We start from the raw sequence: 10,943 nt of genomic DNA on the forward strand, positions 1-10,943 counted from the left end.
CCTTTCATTAATATTATTATTATTTGATCAGAACGAAATCAAAATATGTGTTCTAATTACGAAAACGCACCAACTGTATCCTTCCCTACAAAGAATAAACAACAACATCACGCTGTCTCGCTTTTACTCGGTCAAAGGTCAGTTTAGAGGTGAGATATAACTGACACTGAAGGAATGTGAACATCAGTTTTCACTTTTCTGGAACACAGTTTATCCATACACAGCAATACACCACAACTAGCAGCAACAATCATGGCCGTCAATGACGCTACGTAGAAAACAGCTTCATATCCACCAGTGACGTCACGAACCATTCCTACATTTGAAAACAAAAAACTACTTGTGTTTCTTTCTAGACAATGTCATGGCAATCCATTTTGTTTTTAATTGTGTAACAAGATAACTTTCAATACATTTACAGATAACTGCCGTACCATACAAAGCAAGTTTCATTTCTCGATTGATTGATTGATTTTATATTGTTTAACTAAGTTATCGAGAGGGACTCTCGAGAATATTTCACTCATATGGAGACGTCAGCATTGCCGGTGAGAGGCTGCAAATTTTAGGCCTATGCTCGGCTCTTGCGGCCTTTGAGCAGGGAGGGATCTTTATCGTGCCACACCTGCTGTGACACGGGACCTCAGTATTTGCGATCCCATCCGAGGGTCCGCCCCAGCAAGTCGCCTTTTACGACAAGCAAGGGGTACTGAGGACCTATTCTAACCAAGATCCCCATGGGACTTTCTCGATCAATCTCACTCTAAGTTAAAGATGAATCTTTCATAGTTGATATACATATTTCTCAGTAAAATCTCTATTTCAATCAATGGGTGCCAAGGTCTTTTTACAAGGTAACATTCCTCCGAAATAGAATAGATTTCGAGTAAAAGATGGGACTTTAAAAGTTGAAGAAGCTAACATACGAACGAACGTTTGAAGGATAAAAGGAAAAGTTATAATGTACCTCCGCAACTATGTTCCAAAGCAATTGAAAGAAATCCATACACCCAACACTACAAGCATCGTTAGAATAGATAAGTTTCTAACCGATTTCTTGAAAACAAGTGATTTAATTCATACTTGATTATGATACAATCAAAGTCTGTGTTCTAATTAAAATCATGCTGTTAATAACTAATTACCAAAGTCAATGTTAACATTTTAAAGGCATATATTTCACTTAGAGATATTTTTCTTTTCTTCTGAAGTGTGGTACATCAAATCACTTACACAGATCAGCAGGCTTAAAACAATAAACATGTTTGCTGTGTATGTATATTTGTAGATTTAGTGCAGGCTTTTTTATACAAATTTTATTTTTTGTAAAACATTTTCGTTTGCCCTGTGGAAGGGACGGATCGTACCAAAAATTAAAAAAGGCCAACATTGATGATTAATCAAGCTCTAAATTACCCTTCACAAAGTGAAATAATGTCGAGACAAAAAGTTTGAAAAATCAGCATTGAATAATCCGTAGATTGAAAGAAAGAGGAGTGGAGTCAGCAAATCCGGCCGATAGCTGGTGGGCATTCTTAGGTCTATTAAAAGCCTGCTTTATTTTAAAACAAAAATATCAACAAGAAAACCAAGGTAATAAACTTGGTTTAACTCTAGTTGGCAGTCTCGATATCTACCTTATATACACTTAGAATTGCTGTAATTAACCTGGTTTATTGCGCATGCTTGATTTTACACACCGCCGACATATCCTCCAAGAGCAGTAAATCCCCCGTAAATAGTGAACTCGGTGGCCAGCCCTGTTGGGTACAACTCCAGAGGCAGTGACTGGAAAACAACTGGTGCACTCTGGGAAACCACCATACCAAATGTGATTCCATAGATCACAGATGCCCCAATCAGGACGGGAAACAAATGGATGAAGCACGGAAATGCCGCGTGACTGATCCCCATTAAAGCAAACACATAGATCCAGTGGTATACCAGTTTTGTTCGACTAAAAAATAAATAGCCAGTGTGAACAAAAGATAATTACCTACCGGTAGAATGAGTTTCGGTACAAAATACGTGGCAGAATATACCTGTCTTAATTTATTTTTATTACCTTAACAGAGGTTCTAACACGCCTGCCAGAATACGACCCACCAGACTGAAAACCCCGATGACTGTCAGCAAAAATGCGGCATCTTGTTGGTCGTACTTATTAGACACGAGGAAATCCGGAAGGAACCAGGGTTCGGCGAAACCTTGTCGAGTAAATCAGTAACTTCAGCTATCTTATTCCTAAGTAGGTATCTTATCATAATATTAAGCCAATGGGCTTTCATCAAATTATATTTCATATGTTGAATAAGAAAGTTAATAACGGTTTGTGGTAGCGACCATTGCACTATTTGAATTTGATTAACATTAAATACCATTAAAGAATTTGTAAATGAAATGAAATGAACGTTGCCTCAATGGATTGATTGTTTCTTCGTATGTTATTTTGCGGTCCACTCGAGAATTGTTCACTCATGTACAGACTTTACCAGTTTTTAGCTCACCTGAACCGAAGGTTCAAGTGAGCTTTTCTGATCGCTTTTTGTCCGTCGTCTGTCTGTCCGTCTGTCTGTTAAACTTTTCACATTTTCGACTTCTTCTCCAGAACCAATGGGCCAATTTCAACCAAACATGGCCAAAAGCATCCTTGGGTGAAGGGCTTTCAAGTTTGTTCAAATGAAGGGCCGTGTCCCTTTCAAAGGGGAGATAATCACAAAAATGCAAAAATAGGGTGGGGTCATTTAAAAATCTTCTTCTCAAGAACCACTGGGCCAGAAGAGCTGAAATTTACCTGAAAGCTTTCTGACATATTGAAGAATCAAGTTTGTTCAAATCATGGCCCCCGGTGGTAGGATGGGGTCACAAGGGGGGATCAAAGTTTTACATACAAATATATAGGGAAAAACTTAAAAAATCTTCTTCTCAAGAACCACTGAGCCAGAAAAGCTGAGATTTACATGAAAGCTTCCTGACATAATGCAGATTCAAGTTTGTTCAAATCATGGGCCCCGGGGGTTGGATGGGGCCACAATAGGGGATCAAAGATTTACATACAAATATATAAGAAAAATCTTTAAAAATCTTCTTCTCAAGAACCACTGAGCCAGAAAAGCTGATTTTTACATGAAAACTTTCTGACATAGTGCAGATTCAAGTATGTTCAAATCATGGCCCCCGGAGGTAGGATGGGGCCACAAGGGGGGATCAAAGTTTTACATACAAAATATATGGGGGAAAACTTTAAAAATCTTCTTCTCAAGAACCACTAAGCCAGAAAAGCTGAGATTTACATGAAAGCTTCCTGACATAATGCAGATTCAAGTTTGTTCAAATCATGGGCTCCGGGGGTTGGATGCCCGGGGCCACAAGGGGGATCAAAGTTTTACATAAAAATATATAGGAAAAATCTTCTTCTCAAGAACCACTGAGCCAGAAAAGCTGATTTTTACATGAAAACTTTCTGACATAGTGCAGATTCAAGTTTGTTCAAATCATGGCCCTCGGGGGTAGGATGGTGCCACAAGGGGGGATCAAAGTTTTACATACAAATATATAGTTAAAATCTTTTTCTCAATAACCAATGAGTCAGAAAAGCTGATATTTACAAGAAAACTTTCTGACATAGTGCAGATTCAAGTTTGTTCAATTCATGGCCCCCGGGGGGTAGGATGGGGCCACAAGTGGGGGGGGGTCAAAGTTTTACATACAAATATAGGAAAAAGCTTTAAAAATCTTCTTTTCAAGAATCATTGGGCCAAAGAAGTTGACATTTACATGAAAGCTTTCTGACATAATGTAGATTCAAATTTGCAAAGGGTAGTTTGGGCCATAATAGGGACTAAGGTTTTACATGCAAATATATATGGAAAGTCTTCAGATATGGGCCAGGGTGACTCAGGTGAGCGATGTGGCCCATGGGCCTCTTGTTTAGGTAAAGGACAACAAATTTTGAACAATGCATAGCTATTACGGCCCTATCGTGCCAACGACTACCGTGACCCGGGAACTCCCTTTCTAAGGTCATTTCCACAAGCCCCATGACTTTTACTTCTAATGCTGAATGATTGGTGAAGGATCCGTCACTACCTATGTTTAGGTTTGACGCATCTCCGGGATCGAGAATCGAACCCGGGACTTCCGGTTGCGATGTGAGCGCTCTAACCACCAGGTGTTGCGACCGGAACAATGATTTAAAAATACAAGCAGAAAGTTATGTATGAATGAAAAAGTAAAAATACAAAACTGATCAATCTCATAAATCCCATAAAGAACACAAAATTAAGAGTAGGGCTATCACGGACCTCTGGGTACAGTAGAGGTAGGATCAGGTACTTAGGAGGAGTAAGCATCCCCTGTTGACCGGTCAAATATAAAGTTTTGAATTTAATATAAAACATTAGAGATTACTAATATTTGCACATTTCTTTCAATTTATTTAATTAATTGGATTACCTTGACAATACATATAAGCTCTAAAATATAAAAAGCATGTAGTAATCAAAAAAAAAAAAAAGACAACAAAAATCTTACCAAACATTCCAAACAAAATCATATCAAACGCAAACACTGAATATGCTCTGCATTTAAAAATAGCGATTTGTTTCCTCCATTGGAAAACTGTGGACTTCTTTAGATTCTCTGATGGTGGAAGGTTAAGCTGTACCACAACACCAATTAACAAGAGGTGGAGGAATATGCCTCCGAAGATGAGGAACGTTCCTCGCCATCCATATTCCCTAAGGAGGAACTCTGTTATGTAGGGGGTCACTATGAGACCTACACCTCCCCCCACGGCGGTCAGGGTGAGAAATTTGGATGCGGGTTTTCCGGTAAAAGCTCGTCCGATATTGCTGTAAGCCAGCAACAATGGAATCATGAATCCACAACCTTTAATAAGCGGAATGTGCATATTCAAATAAAACTGGTTCCTTCTTAGTATAACTAAACTGTATACACATAAACATGTACACTAAAGTACAGGGTATCAATCTTGAAGAAATTATATTGAACTTATTCATGAAATATATTTTTTAAAACTCCATTAAACACACTAGGAGTACTATGTTCCTTTTTTCAATTTTAGTGGGAGTTTACTTTAGCATAATTCTGTGAGATTTGTACGGTGATGTCCTATCAATTTCCTCAAAGAACCAATGCACATTATATTTCAACATTTCATGAATTAGATTTTGATTTACTATATTTTTATGAGTCACCCTTAAGTGTTGGTAAAATGATAGTTAGATTATCAACAAACCTGCCCCGAGACCAACAAAAAGGACGATTGTAGTCACATTCTGTGCAAAAGCCGCTGTTATAAAACTGAAACTCCCTACTAAGGATCCCACCATCATACAGGGAAATTCTCCGGCCCAGCGCATCAGATGGTTTCCTACAATACCTGTCACATCTTGTGGTTAGAAGCTCTAAAAAGTTTAAACAAAAGAAAACAAATTTCAACAAACACGAACGAAAACTTACTTCCTCCAAAGGACAGTCCCCGATATAAGGAAAGCATCAGAGCTGTTTCCGAGGCGCCCGCTCGGAATTCCCTCATGATGTCAACATACACAATTCCCAACATAGAAGATGGCATCCCAATAACCAGGAACTGCAGGAACAGGGAACCAGTAAAAACTACATATCGTCTGTGGGATTTATCGTACCTCTCCCTGTCAAAACGAAAAGGGAACCAGTAAAAACTATATATCGTCTGCGGAATTTATCGTACCGCTCCCTGTCAAAATAAAAGGAACAGGGAACCAGTAAAAACTACATATCATCTGCGAGATTTATCGTACCTCTCCCTGTCAAAACGAAAGGAACAGGGAACCAGTAAAAACTACATATCGTCTGTGGAATTTATCGTACCTCTCCCTGCCAAAACGAAAGTTACTGAGTAAAAACTACATATCGTCTGTGGGATTTATCGTACCGCTCCCTGTCAAAACGAAAGTTACTGAATTGTTTTCATATACTGTACAACAGACTGTGCGTAAAGTACCGGACATTTATTGAAATTTACTGATACACTTTACAGTACTAGAAATTTACTGTTACACTATACAGTACTGGAAATTTACTGATACACTTTACAACACTGGAAATTTACTGTTACACTATACAGTACTGGAAATTTACTGATACACTTTACAACACTGGAAATTTACTGTTACACTATACAGTACTGGAAATTTACTGATACACTTTACAACACTGAAAATTTACTGATACACTTTACAACACTGGAAATTTACTGATACACTTTACATCACTGGAAATTTACTGGTTCACTTTATAGCACTGGGAATTTACTGAAGTTACTGTACAACACGTGAAATTTACTGAAATGTATTGATAGACTGTACATGGATATTCACAAAATGTACACATACACTGTACAGTTCTTATATCACCGAGGTACTAAATTGCGTTGATACGTTTTTTAAAGTATTGAATGAAATTGTGAGAGTAACATAAAAAAAAAAGGAGATATGTTACTCTCTTACATTAGTCAGTAGGACAGCCAGAAATATTTGGCGATTTTAGAAACTGTTTACCAAGTGTGGATTCTTCGACCGACGTTTGAGGTTTGCGGTTTCTCAACCCAGAACCTTTCTAATTTGATCTATTGACAGATAAAATTTACGCACGTTCAATATCGTGTTGATGTAAAAGTAAATAATTACTGAATTTTTACTTTTTTTTTTTTTTTCTTTTTTTTTTTTGGCCAGATTTGTCCACAGATATAAGAATTATGCTTTTAATCAGAAATGAATTTATTTTGAAGAACATCGAGATAAGATGCAGGTGCAAGATTGCTTTATTTTATTTCATCAGACAACTCTTTTTTTTTTTTTTTTTTAAAGTAGAAGCATACAGCTTTTTTTATTATCAATGCTAAATCAAGATATGAAATCTAGAATCTAACTTATATAACGTTTCTGAGTTTCATGATCATATATTGAGACTATTGATCAAACATTAGTTTTATATACCCTTAACTTGGCTTGTGAGTATCACTACTCAGTAAATAGTGTGTATTTAAGGAATCGCTGTCTAGTTTGTTGGGTATATTAAGTGAATAACTACATGGAAAACTTTATGATTTGCTTAAAGACAAAGCCGTAATAAACAGTCAACCGCATTCGATGTGTGTTCATGGCGTGCTTGCATGTCATGTGCATTGCTTAAACTAGTATTTATGTATTTGCATTTTGCATGAGGTGGTTGTAAATATGAATGATATAAATAATATGTCCTTCCTTTGCTCATTTATTTAACAATTTATCCGCGTAATTACATAATTTGGGCATGTTTAATGCAAATAATTGCATACACGAGCATGCTGACAAAGAAAGGCTTTTCCTTCAGAACCATCCAAAACTGAAAATGTTTTATGAATTTACGATGTTGTAATTTTGAGCACTGCACAGTGTTTTATTGATTTACGATGTTGTAATTTTGAGCACTGCACAGTGTTTTATGAATTTACGATGTTGTAATTTTGAGCACTGCACAGTGTTTTATTGATTTACGATGTTGTAATTTTGAGCACTGCACAGTGTTTTATTGATTTCCGATGTTGTAATTTTGAGCACTGCACAGTGTTTTATTGATTTACGATGTTGTAATTTTGAGCACTGCACAGTGTTTTATTGATTTACGATGTTGTAATTTTGAGCACTGCACAGTGTTTTATTGATTTACGATGTTGTAATTTTGAGCACTGGACAGTGTTTTATTGATTTACGATGTTGTAATTTTGAGCACTGCACAGTGTTTTATTGATTTACGATGTTGTAATTTTGAGCACTGCACAGTGTTTTATTGATTTACGATGTTGTAATTTTGAGCACTGCACAGTGTTTTATTGATTTACGATGTTGTAATTTTGAGCACTGGACAGTGTTTTATTGATTTACGATGTTGTAATTTTGAGCACTGCACAGTGTTTTATTGATTTACGATGTTGTAATTTTGAGCACTGCACAGTGTTTTATTGATTTACGATGTTGTAATTTTGAGCACTGCACAGTGTTTTATGAATTTACGATGTTGTAATTTTGAGCACTGCACAGTGTTTTATTGATTTACGATGTTGTAATTTTGAGCACTGCACAGTGTTTTATTGATTTCCGATGTTGTAATTTTGAGCACTGCACAGTGTTTTATTGATTTACGATGTTGTAATTTTGAGCACTGCACAGTGTTTTATTGATTTCCGATGTTGTAATTTTGAGCACTGCACAGTGTTTTATTGATTTACGATGTTGTAATTTTGAGCACTGCACAGTGTTTTATTGATTTCCGATGTTGTAATTTTGAGCACTGCACAGTGTTTTATTGATTTACGATGTTGTAATTTTGAGCACTGCACAGTGTTTTATTGATTTACGATGTTGTAATTTTGAGCACTGCACAGTGTTTTATTGATTTACGATGTTGTAATTTTGAGCACTGGACAGTGTTTTATTGATTTACGATGTTGTAATTTTGAGCACTGTTTTATTGATTTACGATGTTGTAATTTTGAGCACTGCACAGTGTTTTATTGATTTACGATGTTGTAATTTTGAGCACTGCACAGTGTTTTATTGATTTACGATGTTGTAATTTTGAGCACTGCACAGTGTTTTATTGATTTACGATTGGTTTCCTTTGTTTCTCATTCCCTAAACATCACTATCGATGTACACCGGTGGAGTCGATCCGCACAGGTAAATCGTCAACACCAATGTGAAGTGAGGCGTAGCAATACACACCCCTTTATCACAATAGACTACGCTACTAATATGACGGATGGGCAGAAAATAAGGTGGATATCGAGAAATTTAATACATTTATGAATTTATACCAGCTTTAAGTTAACTTTCATGTGGATTTCGGTGTGTATTCATTCACGATGTATTTGCATTTGCAATGTTTTTGCCTTAATTTTGAAAAACATAGTACGTCTATTACTTTAAAAGGCTGGGAATTCCAACAGAAAGGAAATTATAATGTAAACATAGAAAATAAATTTCAGCTTTGAAAATAGATAAGGATATAAACTACGAAGCCTCACATCGGTATAGTTTTCATGGAGTTTTATGAAATACGACACTTCACACCGGTATAGTTTTCATGGGGCGGTATGAAATACGACGCTACATGCCGGTATAGTTTTCGTGGAGCGGTATGAAATACGACACTTCACACCGGTATAGTTTTCATGGGGCGGTATGAAATACGACGCTACATGCCGGTATAGTTCTCATGGAGCGGTATGAAATACGACGCTACATGCCGGTATACTTGCGCGTTGCCGTCATACCCTGGTGTGTTTTCAAAAATGAAATGTGTAAGGAAATGTAAGAGGAATTCACGTCATTTAATCAAAATAACGAAAGTAACTGTTAATTGAATACATTATTTTAAGACAAAGAAATGGAATTTACTGAATTCATTTTTAATAAAAGCTGTACAACAATTTAGTACAATCCAAGCGTGAAGAGAGGTGTAAGTGAAGTTATTTAATGTGCCCTGTGGTGAGAGAGGATGAATGAAATAACACCAATCACTAAAATTTGTTTTAATGCAACTGCAAATTACATTTTATTTAATCCTTCCCCTTGGTGTGCAATTAATCTTGTCATATGGACTTCAAAATTCTAAAAACATATTTTAAAAGCTTTGTAAATCCAAGACTTGAAACAATAATATATAAGCCTAGTATCCAATATCACGTTTTAATTAAAACATCCATGGATTCGTTTCAAGTGAATATCTTATCAAAAGTGTAAAATTTCGTTATAGAAGTGAATATTTCCATGTACTTTTCATTAAAAACAAATTATGCACATGGATTCATGAAATTTAAGAAATAGCATCAATTGATCTTACGGCAACTTGAACACTAATGATAAAATGTACTTACCTCCATGTTCCCCATTTATTAGGACTTTCATCGGCCATTCTTCATCGGTCTTAGTACACTGTTCACGGTGACTGCTTTAACATTGGAGACCGAGGTCGGAGATCAACCGTTTTGTTTTCTCTGTGCGAGCATGAAGCGGATTTTACGCCTATTACTATTTTATGTTAACATTACGTAAACAACATCCTGGTTTTTTCAGGTTAAAAAGTCAATTACATAATTTCTAAATTAGAAAATCTTATCTTGAAATATTTGTTGAGCATAAATAAATATAAATTCTGTTATTTTTACAATCCATACTTATTTGTATAACCGTAATGTGTACGTGAATATTGCAGACCATGAGGTGCGTCACGCGTTGTCAAGTCGTATTTATTGTGTTAGTAACAGCAGTTCATGTAAACAAAGGTGACACTGAATTCCTCAGAAATCAGAGAAAAACTGGTCAAAAACGGAGGAAAACACCCCTCCCTACCTGGAAAAATATAATTTTCTGTTACTTTAGATCAAACCCAGAGTTTCTTTTTAGTTTTTTCTTTTTATTTTGTTTTTTTTGGTTTTTTGGTTTTTTTTCTTTTTCTTTTTAAATTGAGCCAATCAATTATATTATTGAAGAAAGTGTATGAAGTATCCTCGATTCCATGAACAGTAACCTGCTTTAAGGAAACACTGCTTGGTGTGGTTGTGACAACCTGCTTTAAGGAAACACTGCTTGGTGTGGTTGTGATAACCTGCTTTAAGAAAACACTGCTTGGTGTGGTTGTGCCTGGTAGGTACCTGCTTTAAGGAAACACTGCTTGGTGTGGTTGTGCCTGGTATGTACATCTGATACCTTCGCAATTCGTTATGAAGGAAATCTTTGACTTTGTTGCTTTGTTGCTTTTCCCAATTGTTGGGGTTTTTTTTTTTTAAATTAGGGATAAGAAAATAATGATATTACAGAACATGAAAAATTGAGTTTTTAGAGGGAAAATGACAAGTACATGTATAACATCAATTCTCTCCCGAAAACATATCACGA

General features: G+C 36.1%; 1 protein-coding gene across 4 annotated transcripts; it reads right to left on the bottom strand.

The window, feature by feature from the left end:
- Positions 1 to 110: 110 nt before the first annotated feature.
- On the bottom strand, positions 111 to 10,120 carry LOC125660618 (monocarboxylate transporter 6-like). Of its 4 annotated transcripts, none has more exons than XM_048892374.2 (7): positions 9,923 to 10,120; positions 5,485 to 5,675; positions 5,261 to 5,404; positions 4,534 to 4,890; positions 2,066 to 2,207; positions 1,669 to 1,957; positions 111 to 316 (listed from the first exon to the last, which is right to left on the bottom strand). In XM_048892374.2, the coding sequence occupies exons 1-6, from the start codon at positions 9,958 to 9,960 to the stop codon at positions 1,693 to 1,695; spliced, it is 1,137 nt and encodes a 378-aa protein (XP_048748331.2). In that variant the 5' UTR covers positions 9,961 to 10,120; the 3' UTR covers positions 111 to 316; positions 1,669 to 1,692. The 4 variants fall into 4 exon arrangements, with proteins under 4 accessions (XP_048748331.2, XP_048748319.2, XP_048748312.2 ...); XM_048892362.2 differs by having other exon boundaries at positions 1,701 to 1,957; positions 5,261 to 5,395; positions 9,923 to 10,119; XM_048892355.2 differs by having other exon boundaries at positions 1,701 to 1,957; positions 9,923 to 10,116.
- Between the last annotated feature and the right edge of the window lie 823 nt (positions 10,121 to 10,943).

The sequence above is a fragment of the Ostrea edulis genome, chromosome 1 (genome assembly GCF_947568905.1).
Source record: "Ostrea edulis chromosome 1, xbOstEdul1.1, whole genome shotgun sequence".
In the NCBI taxonomy this organism is placed as follows: Eukaryota; Metazoa; Mollusca; class Bivalvia; order Ostreida; family Ostreidae; genus Ostrea; species Ostrea edulis.